This window comes from Pteropus alecto, unplaced genomic scaffold (genome assembly GCF_000325575.1).
Source record: "Pteropus alecto unplaced genomic scaffold, ASM32557v1 scaffold7, whole genome shotgun sequence".
In the NCBI taxonomy this organism is placed as follows: Eukaryota; Metazoa; Chordata; class Mammalia; order Chiroptera; family Pteropodidae; genus Pteropus; species Pteropus alecto.
In genome coordinates this window covers 23,190,328-23,208,800 of record NW_006494614.1, presented here as the reverse complement: position 1 = coordinate 23,208,800, position 18,473 = coordinate 23,190,328, and the positions used below count along the sequence as shown (strand labels likewise).

The window sequence follows — 18,473 nt, the reverse complement described above, 5'->3', positions numbered from 1 at the left end:
ATAATAATATAAAATATACTTATTACATAAAAATATTTATATAATCTAACAAGGTGAAAGGATGACTGGGAAACTATGTACATACACAGAGGAAATCTAAATAAGCCCAGCAAAAGTAAGAAAACAAAGAGGACCTCAGAAAGGGCTTTAACATTGAATATATTCTTTGGCCTACCCACAAATTAATCAGAAAAGGGTGGAAGCCTTATGGACTTGAGGTTCTAGAACACAACTTCTGTCTAAACCATTGGATGTTGACTAAACTATTTGGGTTCCAAGGAAGTCAGTATATGCAATGGCAGTCTTAGGAGGAGGGGAGAGAAATAAACAAGACAAACAAGAGCCACAAACTTTCTACATTTGATGAAAAACATTCTGTAGATCCAAGAAGCTCAGTAGATCCTATGTAGGATAAACACAAAGAGAATCACATTGAGAAACATCATAGTCAAACTGCTAAAAACTCAAAGACAAACAGTAAAACTTGAAAGTGCCAAGAAAAGAACATCATATACATGGAATAACAGTGAGAATAATGGCTAATGTCTCTTCAGAAACAGTGGATAGCAGAAAGCAGTAAAATTATATCTTCAAAAAGAAATTCTCAACCAAGTTTTCTATATCCAGTGAAAATATCTTTCAAAGATGAAGGCAAAAATAGTTTCCCAAATAACAAGACATAAAATGAATTCTTTGCTAGCATACATGACCTATAAGAGTTACTAAAGAAAATCTTTCAGACTGAAAATAAATAATAGCAAACAGTAACTTGAATCCATAGGAGGGAATGAAAAGTACTGGAAATTCTAAGTATATGGGTCAATGTAAAAGATTCTCCATGTGTGTAAATATGTAAATATGTATGTTTGTATTCTCGTCTATTAATTTCTTTAAAAGCATATTTTAAAGCGAAACCCTAACACTGTATTGTTAAGTTTGCAACAGATATATGTGACAATAATAGTATACAGAAAGAGGAGGAAATGAAGCTCAGTTGGAGCAAATTTACCATAGTTTACTGAAATTAAGTAAGTATTAACTGGAATAGATTATGGTAAGATAAAGATGCATATTATAAGTGCTAGAGCAAACAGTTTTAAAATCTCAAAAAAAGCTGAATACTCAGAAGACTAAAATAGCATGCTAAAAATATTTTTTGAACAAAATGATGGCAGTAAAGAAAGAAGAAAAGAGTGAAAAAGATATGAGACATATAGAAATTAAATAACAAAATAGAAGCCTTTGCTTAACCCAGTGTTGCAAAGGATTTCTTCTATGTTTTATTCTAGAAATTTTATAATTTTAGAGTTTACATTTGAGTCTAAAATTCATTTAAGTTAATTTTCATATAGGGTGAGATTTCTGGACCAGTTTCTTTATTTACATTTTTTTGCACATGGATATCCATCATACCCAAATTACATTAAATGTGATTTAAAAGTCATATGGGCAGTTCACTTACTCTTAGGAGAAATCTGGGTAGTAGAGGCTTTATGTCTTTCAGCTCAATACCTGTCCTGCAAATCGCCCACTAGGGGCTTTAAATAATCAACTTAGATGCTATGCCTCTTTCTTCAGCTTAAAATGGGGTTAATGGGACACTGCATTAAATTTCAATTCAAGGAGAATTTATGAATATCTGTATTTACATTTATACTTATATTTATTTTTATATTCACATATTCTTTTCCTGGATCACCATGATGGACCCCAGAGCTAGAGGGGCAGAGAATATATTCCAAGTTTCATAGCAGAACAAAATGCCATCTTGGCAATCTTGGCCTCCAGAGCTGTGGGCCTATCAAGTCAAAAGAATTTTCAGGGACAATGCAAATGAGCTTCTTTAAAAATTTTTTTTTTAATTTATTAATTACAGTTGACATACAATATTATATTAGTTTTAGGTATACAACATAGTGATTAGACAAGTAGGGTCAGGCCTGGTTAGTACTTAGATGGAAGATGAACTACTTTAATCAGATTTCAAGATCCATTCTATTAATTTATGCATTCATAATTGGAGAACTACTATAGTCAGCTCCTGTACTAAGAGCTGGAGATAAAGCAGTGAATAAACAAATGCAGACCCAGCCCTCTTGTAGTTTATATTCTAGCATTGCCCCCTTTAAACCCAGGGGTTGTACAGAACTGCCTGTAGAGAGAGGCAGGGAGAAGGCTTTGATCTGGGACAAGCCGAGCATTATAGTTATTCTCTGCGAGACTAGGGAAGGGCACTGTCTTGAGCAAATCCTATTAAACCTCATCAAGCTCATTACTGCTCTTCATCTTTAATCCTTTCCTATGTTGCAAATGGGAAGCTGTGCCGAGACAATTAAACCTCTTGGGAGATAGAGCTTAAAGTCCAGCAAAGTGGTTTAATCTCTTTGATTAAACCAAAACAAGTAGATAAAGAATCAAAAGAGGCAAAATCAAAAAAGGTGATGCATTAGTGAATCTGACATTCATTTAAATGGACCTCTATATTAAGAATTCCAAAAAACACCACCCACCCCCTAGTGAAGAAAACTCTATCATGGGGGTGCTTTAGAAGATCAGGAGTCACAGACGCAGCAGCCTGATGGGAACTGCACTTGGTGGTCAATAGGGTTTTCTGAAGAGAGAACTGGGCTGGGTGTTTTATCTCAGACTCGGTTTCCCTATTGTGAAAATGGGAATAGCAGACATCTTTAACGATTTCCTTCCTTCATTCTTATAAAAATGAAATGAAAATAAAAGTCATAAGGAAATATAAATAAGTTGGTAGAGCCAATGTTGAAAAAAAAAAAACTGGCTAATACTGCCTGATTTTAACATTTATCATAAAGATAAAGTAATCAAGAAAGTGTAGAGTAGTGTAAGGAGAGACAAATAGATCAATGGAAAAGAATAGTGTCCAGAAATAACCTCACATATATATATGGATAACATTTTCAAGAGAGGTATAAGAACAATCCAGCAGATAATGAATAATTTTCAACAAAACTATTGGTACAATTAGATATTCATTTCTAAAAAAAAAAAATTTAACCCATATCTTCCACATTATCCATTACATTTATCCATTTATTTATAAATAACTAAATTTATTTATAAATGAATTCTTAGATACGACACGAAAGACAATCCATAAAAAATGTTGATATGAGTTTATCAAAATGTAAAATGTCTCTTTTTTGAAAGACTACTAAGAGGATGAAAAGATAAGCCACATGTAAAGAACTTTTACAACTCAGTAATAATACAGACAAATTAATTTAAAATGGGCAAAATATTTAAATGGATATTTTATCATAGAAAATATGTGAATGGCTAATAAAGACATGAAAAAATCATTAATTATTAAGAAAATGCAAATTAAAACTGCCATTAATACCATTACACCCCAACTGGAATGGCTGTAATAAAATAGACTGACAATACCAACTGTTGGTGAGCATTAGAAGAAATCGGAAACCCTTATACACTGATAATGGGAATGTAAACTGATACGGGCACTTTGGAAATTGGTTTAGAAGTTTCCTAAAAAGTTAAACTTATACTTATCATATGACCTGACAGTTATACTTTTGGGTATTTATTTACCCCAAAGAAATAAAAAAATGCATCCACATAAAATGTATATGTTATTGTCCATATCAGCATTATTTAGAATAGCTAAAAATGAGTACCTAGTGAGTGGATAAACAAAATGTAGTATATCCATACAAGGAACACTAGTTAGAAATAAGAAATACACTACTTATCCATGTAACAACATGGATAAACCTCGAAACCATTATATTGTGTCAAAGAAGTGAGACCAAAAAAACCTGTATGTTGTATAGTTCTATTTATATGAAATTTGTAAGAAAAAAACAAAAATGTAGAAATAAAAATCTATCAGTGGTTGTCTAAGCTGTAAACATGAGGGACAACTGACTACAAATAGGCATAAGAGAACTTTTCCAGGTGATGGAGGTGTTTTAATCCCGAATTGTGGTGATGGTTGCACTCCTATATAAATTTACTAAAACCCATTGAACTATATATGTAATACATGCCAATATTTTGGTATATAAATTATACTTTAATAAAACTGTTAAAAACAAAAAGGTATCTAGCCTAGAAGCAAAATTTGAGACTTATTAGCATATAGGTGATCACTGTAACTATAAAAGTGAAGGAGATATCTGGGGAAAGTCTATTGAAAAGGAAAACATAAGAACCTGGGACAGATCCCTATGGTCCAGCAATACTTAGAGGATCCAGCAAAAAAAGAAAAAGGAAATGCAGCTATAAAAGTAGAATAAAAACCAAAGGAATATAGTGTCTCAGCAGACAACCACTGATAGATTTTTATTGCTCACAGGGGACTCGGTCAAAAAGATATCAAATGCTGCTGATGACTCAAAGAAGAAAAAAGACCAAAAGGTGTTTGATGATGGTCACCTGAGACCTTCGCATGAAAGTTTTTGAGGAGCAGGGAGGGTACAGGTCAATCTGGAGTGGACTTTAAAGTGAGCGAGAGGTAATGGAATGAAGGCAAAAAGTATAGGGAGTCTGCTTTAATAAGTTTATCTGAAAATGGAAGGAGGCAGATAAAGCAGAAACTGACAGGAGATGCAAGTGAGAGATTATTGTTGCAATAAAAGATTCAATAGCATGTTTCACTGCAATTGGAAAGAAGGAAGGATGTTGAGAATTCAGAAGAAGGAGTATAAATGTAAACAAATTCCATAAGAAGACAGAAGAGGATGGAATTGAAAGCACAGGTTGAGGGATTAGCATTAAACAGAGGATGAAACAATTCTTCCATGTATAAGAATATAGGAAATGGTATAAGCAAATTAATAGATTTCAGGGCATTAAGGGAAAGCTTGTTTGGTGGCAAGAGAACAGTTGAAGTGATAGATCAAAAGTGAAGTTACTTGGGTGTTCCTGAAACAAGTTTTAAGACAATCCTTTGGAGCATGTAATTTATTTGAGAGGATTCTCAAGAAACAGGTATAAGGGAACAGGGAGAATACATCAGAGGACAAGAAAAAACTAATAAAAGAGTGCATTTTTAGCTGTTTATCATTGTAGTTAACTGGGCCTGACTCGTGCTGGGGAGTTATTATTTAACTTTTATTACCACTCTGTGGAACCATGTGAAGTGTGCCCTGCAGTCATCTCTGCAGGGTTGGAAGGACACAATACACCAACTCATGCCACCCTTTGGTGGAAGACTGCTTCCAGGGGCCCTACACACCCCACCCCTTCCAGGCTGCCTTTCTAGGGATGAACAAACTCCCCAACTTCAGAAAAATCCCAGAGGTAGAAAAACAAAGATAGGAAGGAGAGTTGACCTTGAGGTGAAATGTTGACAGCATCCAAGGCTCCATAGGAACTGAACACAACAGCTTGAGCTGAAGACTGAAGTAGGCCTAGGGCAGGGTTAAATTAGACAGAACAATTGATTGAAAGTCCCTGCAAGATCAAAGTAATTGAGCAAATAACTTGGGATAATAAGAGTTCTTTGCCTATGTGAAAGTTACATATGTCCTCTGAGCTGTTGATTTATCATCAATAAATGGGGATGAGAATGCCCACTTTGCAGTTACTGCTAGAATTAAAATATGCCCTTACTATGTGAAGTGCTTAGCATAGTCTGGCATATAGTATATGTGTGTGGAATAGAAGCTAGTATATTACTGCTAGTATCTATTGAAGCATTAGTAATGTTAATAACTACCTGCATTGTAGATAATAATGGATTAATTCAGACTCTATAAAAGATGTTTACTATTTCCTGAATGTAATATTTTGAATACTAAAGTATTGCAGGTTTTTTTGGAAGGACATTAACTTTTGATATAGTTTTGAAATTAGTTTCATCAAAGAATAAGCATTGGAAAAATGTTAAATGTAATCTAATTCCCATTTATCCCCTTTAGTTTGGATTGCATTTAAGTTTTCGTCAGACCAGAATGACATTGTTTTTTCAAAGAACTATCCAGAAATGTTCTGTCGGTTTTGTTTTTGAATCTTTCTGCTTTTGAACTTATCCAAACACCGAGGAACAATCTACTCTCTAACAACTTCTGATGGCAAATAAATTTTCTTTAATTCTAGCTTAAATCTTTAATGCTGTCATTTTGTTTTTATTCATTTTCTTCTCGATGGAGAAAAAAAGGAACAATTGGTTGCTTTTGTTTAGGATTTATTTAGTATGCAAGACTTGGATATCTTTTTTTTTTCTGTCTGGATATAGAACTCCCACTGCTTTTTTTTTTTTTTCCAAAGAATGATAGAATTTGCAATGAAGATCCTTTAGAGCTCACATTTTCTCTATATATAACCAAATGAATTAATGCCAGTTAAAATATTATTAATTGTCATTTGCATTTCTTTTGTATTCCTCGTAGTAAATTGCCAGGTGTGTCGTTTGCTCATTTACCAATTGAGATATTATTATTATTTTTCTTATGAATAATAAAAACCCTGTATATTAATAATGTTAACTATTAAGCCACAAAATGCTTTTTTCCTATTTTGTTATTTGCCTCTCAGTTTAGTTTATAATATTGTTGCCTTATATCATTAATGTTTTGTCAAATATATAACTTTTTTCCATTATGAATTTCTTCTTTTGTTTCCATGCTTAGAGACATCTCACTCACCAAGAGCTCTGAGCAATGTTCACTTATTTTTTTCTGCTCCTTTAATATTTTTATTTTTAAATGGGCTCTCTAATCCATCCAGAATTAATTTAAATACAGGATTGCACATTTATTTTTAATAAAGTCCATGTTGTTCATTATAGCATATTGTTTCAGTCTGTGGTAACATTTCATATTATGAAATCTGTTACATATATCTTTATAATACATAATATATCAGTGGTTCTCAACTGAAGGCAATTTTACCCTCTCTGAGAAATTTGGTAATGTCTGGAGACATTTTTATTTGTCAGGATTAAGGGCAGAAGGGTTGGGGGAGAGGCTGGCTACTGGCCTCTAGTGAGTAGAGGCTGGGGATGATGCTGACCATCCTACAATGTACAGGACAGCCCCCAACAAAGAATTGTCAATCATGCCAAGATTAAAAGAACCCGATAGGTGAGAAAGAAAGATCAAGAGAGATCAATCCCTTGGGTACCATTTCTCTGCCAGTTACATATTCACCAATAGTAACATTACCTGGCCTATATTTCTGTTTCCTACTCTGAGGTGCATTATAAGAGACTTTGGCTCCTACTTTGAAGAAATTTAGACTATATATATTTTTATTATCCCTGTGCCATTTCAAAAAACTAATGAGCTTAATACTTTTAAGAGCCACACTGTCTGGGTTCAATCAGGGTCCTGCTCCTTAAAAGTTGTGTGACCTTGGGCAAGTTACTTAACCTGTCTTCAATTCCTTCATCTGCAAAAGGAGGATAATGATCATACCTTTATCTAGATTGTCATAGAATTGCAAGATGCTTAAAGCAGTGCTTGACACATAGTAAACATTATACAAGAGTTTGGTAACAATGATAATAAAGTAAATGACTTGGTTTTTTTGTGAAACTTTTTTGATCATGGTGACCCATACTTACTTTTTATATTAAAAATTGTACTTTTAAAAATCCATTGCAGATTTTCTCCAGTGATCAAATGGAAACAGCATGTTTCTTCTTTAGCCTTCTACTATATGTCTTATCCTCTTGCCATACAGCATAAACCTCATCAAAATATCAACTGTGTTCTATTATTATTATTTAACTTTTATTACCACTGTCAAACTTGCAGATTTTCCTGTAGGCACATACCTCTTTAATATATAGAGTTACTTATAGTTCCACCTATGAGAACAATTAATTTTGCATAAAGACTGCATCCATTTTTAGTTACATTCTGAAAGTTAATGATGATTCCCTTGGAATTATATTTGTCTTTTTGTGTAAAAATCTAAATTTATTTTATTAACCTGTGCTGAACACATTTTATTTCACCCTCTAGACACTGTGTTATTTCTGATCCCCTTACTAGGCAGATTTTTTTCTTCTGTGTATTTTCAAGCCTCTTAATTCTTTGCTTTCATTAAAAATTGTATCTTCTAGATTGGTACTGTGCAATGGAATTTTCTGTGATGATGGAAATGTTTTATTCTAAAAGTACGGTTGAGCCTTTGAAATGTGGCTAGAACAACTGAGGAACTGAATTTTAAATGATAGTTAATTTAAATGTAAATAGCCACATGCATCTAGTGGCAGCCACATTGAACAGCCCAGCTCTAGAGTATCTCTTCCATTTTCAATTTAAAATTTTCAGCTTCATTCGAACTTGAACCTATTTCATTAAACGTGTTTGTATGCACTTTTGTTTATTCTGTAGGTTACATATATTTCTTATGTTTCAGTAATCAAGTTATTTTTACTTCATAATCCTGTATTTTCCATATAGTAATAATACATAGTCTTAAATGATTGGGACTGTGCATGCTTATATCTGTTTGTAGAGTATATAATGTATTATCTCTTAAAATCAGGTGCTTGCTTTTCTTTTCCTTTTTTTTTTTTTTTACAAATCAAAATGTGTTCATTTTTTAGAAAAAAAAAAAGAATGAAAATGATAACAAGAGATAAAGAGGAGAATAAAAATTACCCCAGTGGCACAACTACTACTTTTTCCCCTCTTACACACACATGCCTACACCCCTCACCCCCTCCACACAGTGACATGTGATAGATTTGGAGACTTGGATGAGTTTCTTCTATACATAATATGTTCTTTTATTTTTAAACACATTACTGATTATACAGATAATGCATATTTATTATTTTAAAAAAATGGAAAACACTGAAGAGTATAGTGAAGGGAAAAAAAAAAAAACTAGCCATAATCATAAAATGAATAGGTTAGCCACGTACATTCTTCTGGTTTGTTTTCTTCCAGGGTTGTTTCTAAGATGCATAGGTAGATGGATACATAGGCAGGTAGATAAATAGGTAGGTAGATAAGTGAACAGATATTAAAAGTTTTAAAATTATACTGTAGATATGCAGAGTTTACCAATGAAAGTACACACCTTTCAGATGGTAATCAAACAAAAATATATGTCACTATGAGTATGTGTCATCAACAATGATATTAGTGGCTATTTTGAACATTTGTAAATTTAAAGTAATAAAAATAAGTAGTGGTTAACATTTATTCTCTGAATTTGTCAATCCATTAATTGTACCTTATTTCTACATCATGAAAATTTTCCTATAGTTTAAAATAAAATTTATAAACATTTTAATGGCCATATCGCATTCCATTATATCTATAAGCCATAATTTTAAACCAGTTTCCTATTATTGCACACTTAGGATATTTCTCTCTTTCTCACACTCTGTCTCTCTGTCTCTCTGTCTCTCTGTCTCTCTGTCTCTCTCTTTCACTGCTATGAATAGCATTGCACTCTAAGTCTTAGCATCTAAAACTTTTCATCTCTGAATATTTCCTTAGGATACATTCTTAGAAATGAAATCACTGGGCCAAATGAAATGAACAGATTCAAGACCTTTGATATGTATTGCCAAAGTGCCCTCCAGAAAGTTCCGTGTTGTATAAAAGCAAATAAATAATCCTTGTTCTGTTTCTACTCTAATCATTTTTATGCAGCTTTTCATTGAACTTTTAAACTTCTCTTTGGTTTTAGAACTCAGAATTGTTTTTTCAATAAAGGTTTCTTTCAAGGGATTAGCAAAGTAATCACATTGTTATAAGTATCCAAACAATGTAATAACTCTCTTGTTTTTTCTTAGTAAAGGTTCTTATATATAACATTTTTTAATGTATAAATTATTTCTTTCTAGGGTGAACAAGGAGAAAAAGGAGATCCAGGTGTGGCTGGCATTAATGGACAAAATGTGAGCCTAACTCTTTTTTTTCTAATATTTTGATTACATTTTGCCACTGAAATATGCTGACTGTCTAATCCTAGTAAGATTGGACTATCTTGGAAGACCTAGCCACAGTCAGCAATATCAAGAATCAAGGCAGATTTTCACATGGCTCAGTAGAGGCTCAGTATTTTTAATTTCACTACAGATAGTTCCTTGGTTTTATATGCAGTTGACCCGTGAACAATGCAACAGTTAGGGGCGCTGACCCCCACACAGTCAAATATTTGCATATAACTTTTGACTCATCAAAAGCTTAGATGGTTCCAGAACCCCCACATGGCTGTCCAAATCCTCAGATGCTCAAGTGCCCTATATAAAATGGCGTAGATCAATGCATACAGTTGGCCCTCTGTATCGCAGACTCCCAGCCACAGATCAGAAATAGTACTGGTATTTATTGAAGAAAATTCATGGGTAAGTGGACCTACATGGTTCAAACTCATGTTGTTCAAGAGTCGACCGTATTTCATACTTGCATCACCCTTAACAGCCCTTTCTCCTTTGTTGCTGTTTCTGGCTTGCATTTTTTCTTGTCTTCCCTTTATCTATCTTTTTTCTTCTTTCATTCTACTGTGGTCTGTGTTCTTACCCAGGGTTCACTTTTTATTCTACCCCGAATCTCCATCTTCTGAAGGGTCTATATAGGTAGGATCACAGTGATGCAAAGAAAGGGAAGAAAAGAAGGAAAACATGTATCCGTATTGCTCACCCTCCCCGGCGCCAGTTCTTCGGCCTCACAGATACTCTTGCCTGCAGTCCCGCCATCTCCTCTCCTTTCCCTTAGGACAGTTATCCCCTTGGAGCTTCACTTGGATTCTTATGAAATTTGAAGGATAGCCCACATCTGGATTTTCTTCTGAAATGTAGATTAATCTTATTTCAGGTCATCAAATTCGCCATTTACTAAAGATAAAATAACTTTACTGGAGAAAGTATCCAAAATGAGAATTGTTTTTCCTAGTTTTCTTTTTTTTTCACATGTATAGAAATGTTTTTGAAGATTCCGAAGGGCTACACTACTTGCTTTATGGATAAAAGAATAAGAAAGCTAGATTTGATTCTTTAATGCTGCAGAGGTGTTATGAAATCCATCCTGTGGTAGATCATTACAGTGGGAAGGGAGACATCATTACAATCCTTGAGGCCATTGAACAAAGTTAGAGGGATACCTGGGGAAGGGGTGCTTCCAAAAGAGGAATACCTAAGTAGTTAACACTGGCAGGAGGCCTGACCCCTGCAGCTTTACTCTTGTTTACTTTCTAAGAAATCCCATTTACATCTTTCATATGCCCCTCATTCTTGTTCCTCTCCCCTTTGAAATCATTTTTATACACCAGAGAAAAGGAATGGCACCAATGGCTTACAGCTAGAGGAGTCCCTGCATCTTCTCTACCTCCTTTTGGTGTATCAGGGCATAGAATATCACAGCTGTTGGCCCATACATTTAAATGGAGCTTCTGATTCATCTCACTAGCCCTGTCTTTGGAGGTACCTGGTGTGGTGGTAAGAGTTCTGGAGTGGAAAACTAGAGCTCAGTTCATTTCCTAGTTCTGTCACTAGCTGAGAAAAATCACTTTTCAGAGTCTATAAAGTGATGGACTATGAATAGATTCTCAAGTCCCCATCACTATGATTTTCTACAAAGAGATTATTAAGATTACAAATTTGAAAAGCATGGTGAATCTTAAAGCATTTTTTCAAGTTTCTGGAATTCCTGCTATATGTAAGTGTAAGGCACTGTGGAGAAAATAAAACAGGAATACAGCTGGAGCCAGAATATGGAAAGTCCTATGTGTTTTCCCTTCTTCTTCTGAACAGAAGGGAGCTATGGTCCAAACAGTGTTAAATGAAGATTTGTTTTACAGTGTATTCTATAAAATGGAGAGAACTGGGCCTTTGCCTGTGTGTGTTTGGTTTTTGTTTTTGTTTTTGTTTTTAATCATACTCTTCATGGAATCCCTAGTACTTAGTAAATATATGGAGTGATTGAGTTCTCAGTAATTATTTGCTGAAGTTGCATTTTAAAAATTGAGAGATTATTATAATAGTCTAAAATATTAGAGCCTAAGGATAACAGAGATAGAAGGGAGGGCACAAGTAGTGATGTTACAAAGGTGAAATATATATATAATTTGGCACTTGACTGTGGTGAAAATTCAAAAATAGCCCAAGGATTTGACCATTCATTATGGGAAGGATGTTATTTTGCGAGAAATGTAGGAGTGTTGAAAGAAATTACCTACAGTGCTGCAAAATATAACCAAGCTACATATATGTGGACTATCTGAGAAAGAAGAAAAAATATATTTTTAGAAGTTCATTAAGATAATGTTAGAATTGAAATAGAGCACAAAATTTTCCAAATACTTGAATAAAACTGGAAAGAGAATTGAGGGGTTGGAACCTAAAATATACTCACATTACCTTAGTTAGTGCTTTGGAAATTTTTCTTATTGGTGTCTAAAGTGACTTGGCTTTTTAGAATTAATCAATTGAGACGCACATATATTTGAGTGCCTATTACATGCCCAAACACCCTGGCAGCCATTGTATGAGTTCCAAGTCTGAATAGATTGACTTGTGGAGAGAGCACACAGCCTAGTGGGCAGTATGAGCTTTCCTCTTTGAGAAAGATCTTGGAAGAGTCCTTCATATGCCCCAGTCACAGGATGTCATTTCTTTAGTATCATTATTGTTTCATGTAGCTCATTAGGTACATCGTAAAGCATGACAAAGCACATTAACTAACTTTTCTCACTTGGTTACTTAGTTAATACGTAGGTAATATTGTTTTTCTTTCCTTAATTTTGCCAAAGATATTTAGGAGTCATGACTACAGAGAAATAATAAAAGTAACATTTCTGCTACTTCCCCTTTACAATCACTAGGAGTAAAGAATCAAGTGCTCTGTTGTTACATCATTGGTGGTGGTGGTGTTAATCTTGTGGTATAGTCCAGCAACTGTTTTCATGAGAGATTTGAAATTCGATCCTTACCCCAGCCTAGCTAGCTAGCCTATTTCAGAGGTAAGGAATAAAGGCTTGAGAAATTAAGCAACTTTTTAGAAAATGGTAAAGTCAGCCTTTAATCCTACATGTTTAACTGAAAAGTTTCTTATTTTCCCACCAAATTATGCGACATTTGTCACTGCCTATTTTTCAATGCTAAAATAAACTGACTGCAAACTAAAATCATTCAGCATTTATGACAGTTCACTCTGACTTTCAATAAGTGCAGGCACACATTCTTAGGGAATGAAGGGTATTATAATAGTGATTTCAATTTGAATTAGAATCAAGACATGATGGGGTTTATAACTTCAGAAATATCCTGTTAGAATGCATAGTGAATCACTTCAATGGGCCAGCTCATTCTCCTACTTTCTAAGTCAGAGAAAATTGGAAGAATTTAATATTCCTACAAAATGAATTCAAAAACCTTTTAAAATTCTTTATTCTTGCATATTACATATACCTTGATGTAAATGTATTTAATAGTTTCTTATGTGCCAGCTTTCCCACAAAATTGGCAAGCTCACTTTATAAAGTATAAAACTTATTTAAAGGGGAGTATGCAGTAAGTAGTTCAGTCTTTATCTATGAGACACTGTTGGCATTTTGGGCAAGACATTTCTTTGCCATGTGGGACTGTCTTACAAGGGTAGAATGTTTAGCATCCTTGAGACTCACCAACTAAATATCAGTAGCAGACCTTAGTCATTAAGACAAAAAAAAGTTCTGATACCTTTTTAAATGCATCCTTGATTATCTCCGTGTGTGTGTGTGTGTGTGTGTGCGCGCTCGCACGTAAACTTTGTCTTGATCTCCAAGTTATTTGAGTATTAGACTAAAGATATTGTACTAAACATCCATTGAAATTGTCAGAAATTTGAATTGCTAGAATTTGTTCTTCAAAATACAAGACCTCAGCTTTATAAACATTCTAGTTAATACTTAAATGGTTTTTATTGTGACCTACTATGAGATACATTCAACAATGGCATCTTAGAACAGACTTGAGAGGGAGTCTTATAAAGTTGTTAGTGTCCCCTTTGAAGCCAGACTATATGGGCTCAAATTCCAGCTCTGCCACTGGCTAGCTGTCATACTACTCTGTACATTACTTATTCTCTCTGTGACTCAGTTTCTTCATTTGCCTAATAGGATCTTAATGTTAAAAGCACCTAAGTCATAGACATTTTTCCTGAGGATTACATAGTTATCAGATGTAGAGCATGTAGAACAATGTTTCACATGTAGTAAGAGCAACATAAACATTTGCTATTTTGAGAAACTGGGTTAAGCGAAACATATTTATCTCTAGTAGAAATATCTTTTCATTTATTTTTGTGGTGTTATATAATCTTAAAGAAGCAAATTTCAATCACTGAGTTTAGTTTCTTTCTCTGCATTTTTATTATTGTTTTTCAAATCTTCCTTATCAGAATGGCAGCATCTGATGTTCCTAAAATAATCATGTTAATCTCTTTATACCAATGCAATCTGTAATACTGAATACAAAAATATTGAAATCACAAAGCTGAGATATCAGCTGGCGACAGCTGGTGCCATTGCTAGGGAATAAAATGCAGTCAGTGGAAGATGAGTAAAGAATTAATTGATGGATTAAAATTTAACAAATAACATTACTTTGTATCGTCTGATTTTTAAAGATGCTACATACCATAAGTATGTAGGTTTTCCAATAAAAATTAATTTCAAGTCTACCTGCTTTTATAATTCTAGCCGTAATTCTGTCCTTCAGCTTTCCTCTTGCCTTTAGAAGAGTTCCTGCCTCTGCATAACATATGAAATCAACTACTGTGCTTTTGAGAATCTTTATACACATGAATTTTATTGAGAACCTTGATAATAGATGCCTACCTTATTCAATATTGAATTCAGAGTCTGTTCTATTTGATTCTTTATGCTTTATGGTGAGTGCTGTGTCTTTTTCTCCCCAGTACTCAATAACCATTGATAGCAGCACCAGTGTGACACAAGGAGAAAAATTATACTTGAGCAAAGCATTACAGATCTGTTTCTGAGAGCCTATTATGATGCCATGGCCTTAAAAACATTGTACTTTGTCACAGGAAGACATGAGTTACATGGGCCCACTTCAGTGGCCATAATAGTAGAAGCTTGACGAATGCAGCACTTCTCAATTGCATTTTATTCTCTGTGAGTTAAAACAAGTTGTTTTATATCCATCAACTGAGTACAAAACTGAACAGAATGAACTATTAATTATCCTTTAAACTTGGACTTGAAAAGCAAAAGCAGCATTTATTAAGTACCTACCATGTGATAAGTATTTTTAAAATATGATTCTCAGAACAACCTTTCAAGATAACTGTTATTTATATCTACTTTATAGGGAAGCTTAAATAACTTACTTAAGGTTATACATAAAATGCCACTCCTTTTCTGACTCTTCTGAGCTGGAGTCTTGAGCGCCTCCAGTAGAATTAGGCACCCCTGGGAACTGCTTCCTTCACACTTGCTATATACTTGTCTAATAGCACTCCATATGCACATCAGCTTGTAATTGGTTGCATTATTCCCCCACCCCCCCTCCCTGACCATAGTTGTTAGAACAAGGAATAGTTATGGAATCACTTGTCATTAACTTCCTTCCCAGAAGTTGCAGTTAGGGTCAATTTGTCAGGCAGAAATACTGAAAAAAAATTTTAATGTATTATTTTAAGCCTAAAAATATTTTTGCAACATGTAACATACATGATGGTCATAAATCATAGTAATAACTGGAATATGGGTATACTCAGAATTCAATATTGAATTCAACATTGAATGGGTACAGTCAATATTTGGTACATCCATGCTAGCCACAGAGTTAACCTTTTCCTAAATATTGTGTTTAATATTTCCTTCCATTTAAAAAAAAATGTTTTTATATTCATATGTTCATAGATTTTAGTCTTGCATATTTATAGATATTTAATATTGTTTGTTGATTAAATGGATAGTTGATATCTTTTTCAGCCATTTCTTCAGGTTTGTCTTTCCTCTGGATAGCATTACACCAGCAAGAAGGGAGAAAACCTCTTTTTATAAATTTCTCAGCTCAGTAAATGGCACAATCTCCTAGCCAGTTATCTAAGCCAACTGCAAATCAGCCTTGTTGCCGTCTTGCCCCGTCTCCACTTTCAGCATATCTGCAAGTTCTGCCTTCTATTTTGTGCCAATTCTACCACTTCTCTCTATCTCCGCTGTCACCACCCTATCTCGGCCATCTTGCTCTCTTGATTTGTTGTTGTTGTTGTTGTTGTTGTTGTTGAAAGAGTCATCTCATATTATTTCCATACTTAAAACAATAAGTGGCTTCCCATTGTACTCCTTCCCACAATCTGCAGTTCTCTCTGCCATGTCACCTGGCTAATTTGACTTAATCTCCTGCTCTTTACCTACTCACTCATGATTCTCCTCGCTGGGGCCTTTTGTGCTAGCTGTTTCCTCTTATCCCAGGGTTTTTTCCCAGGATCATTGCATGGCTAGATCTTTTGAAATAACAAATGTCACCTCCACAAAGAGGCTGTTTCTGACCACCCCAACTGAAATAGCAGCTCTCTCTTCCTTCACATTTATCACATTCAGCTTGTTGACTTGTTTCCTGTCAGTCATCTTTCTCTTATACCATGAGTTCCATAAGGACAGGAATCTTGATTTTGTAAAGGAAAAAATTATTCTGATCCTTGTTACAAGGGTAAGGAAGATTTTTTTTATTCAAGACTATTACATAGGGTATAGCAATAGAGAAGAAAGATTGGGCTCTACCCTGAATACAGCCAGGACAAGTGGGGATTTATAGCCAGTCAGCAGAGTGATGGATCAGTGAATGGAAAATTACTAAGAGCAGACATTTAGGGTAGGGGGATTCTTGCTACACTGACTTACCAGAATTCTTGCTAAAGGCAAGCCAAAGATATCAAAGGTGGGCAATGAGAAACTTGATCAGATATCAAAGGTAGGGGATTCTCTCTAAACTGACTAAGCAAGATTCTTGCTTAAACTGGGCTAGACAGGCCAAAGACAGGATAGGATGGGGACCGAGGTTGAGGCTCAAAGGAGCCTGACTAAAGTTTGGTCAAAGACAGTCTTTGTCAACTTCTTGTTCTTTTTTGTATCCCTATGTAATACCATCTAATAGTAATATATTGTTATATAATATATAATATTTTGTCCATAATATTATCTTAAAATATAATATTATAAATTCAAGAGAAATGCAAATATATATTTCTAGTAGCCACATTAGAAAAGTAAAAAGAAAGAGGAGAAACTAATTTTAATGATATATTTTATTTAATCCCATATCCAAAATGTTATAATTTCAATATATAATCAACATACAAATTATGAATGTGTATTTTACATTTTTTATACTAAATATCAAAAACCGAATAGTATTTTACACTCATAGCATATTTCAATTCAGACTAGTCACATTTCAAGGACTCAAAAGCTACATGTGGCTCATGGCTACTGTATTGGACAGTGCAAGTCTAACAGTTAGAGAGTGACTGCATACAAGGTATATAATAAATGTTTATTGAATAAATGGATGAATGAAAAAGTGAACTAAGAATAAAATCTACTCACAGAACTGGCAGTTTTCTTCCCCCAAGTGTTCAGAATATGTTGGTGCCAAATTTTATACCAGAGGCATATCTAAATAATGTGTTGCTTGATTTGGGAAGGAATGGATGTTTCAAATAATAAGAGAATATCACATCTCAAATATGATTTAATATTTTGCTAATCCTTGTTCTAGAAATACTGCAAGGTAATGGAAGAAACATAGCTATAAATTTCATGAAAAAGGTATTATGCAACTAGAAAGGTTTTTTGTTTTGCCAGTTAGATGCTGTTTTCATTTACTAATTTTTTTATGTGTAAGACTGCAGATTTCATATACTCTCTGCAAAAAGATTTTGAGTATCCAGTTCTCTTTTGCTCCTTTAAATTATCATTGGCTTCTATATTGAGTAGCTACAGGTGATGGCATTTGGCATTGTTTACTCACTACAAAATGTCAGAGCTGGCTCCTCTGCTCGGAACTGTAACGCACCTAGATTTACTGTGCATTGTCTGACTTCAGACTATTTCTTTTTTCCATTATTGTTCTTCCCTCATTCAATGTGTTAAACGAAGGACAAGGAAACACATTTTTTCCTATTTGCCGCATAGTCAGGTTGTGACTATCAAACTTTCTATTTACACTATGAATACATTCAGCTATAGACCTGATCTCTAGTGAAATCGTGGTAATCTGAAAGCTGTCATTTCTGAGTCAGAGCAACTAAATACTCACTAAAACACCCAAGAGTCTAGAAGATTTATGAATATATTTATCTGATGTGTTATATCTTATACAGTTTCATTTGATATTTTTATAAACTCAGGTTAAAAAAAAAAAAAGAGATAGGGATTAGAGAACTAGAAAATACTTTAAAACAGAAAAGAGATTTCAGTTTAGCCCCAGCTTTGTGCGTGATCTGAAAAGAATATATCTTTTATTTCTTTTTCCCCCACAATTATATTTTTTGAAAGAG

The 18,473-nt window shown here is 34.1% G+C and overlaps 1 protein-coding gene across 1 annotated transcript in view; it reads left to right on the top strand.

Annotated features, from left to right (window-relative positions):
• The window catches only part of COL19A1 (collagen type XIX alpha 1 chain), a 279,851-nt gene that overhangs the window by 108,459 nt on the left and 152,919 nt on the right, over positions 1–18,473 (top strand). Inside the window, exon 11 of the mRNA XM_006926816.1 lies at positions 9,809–9,862. Coding sequence (XP_006926878.1) covers positions 9,809–9,862 — 54 coding nt within the window. The remainder of the gene's footprint in view (positions 1–9,808; positions 9,863–18,473) is intronic.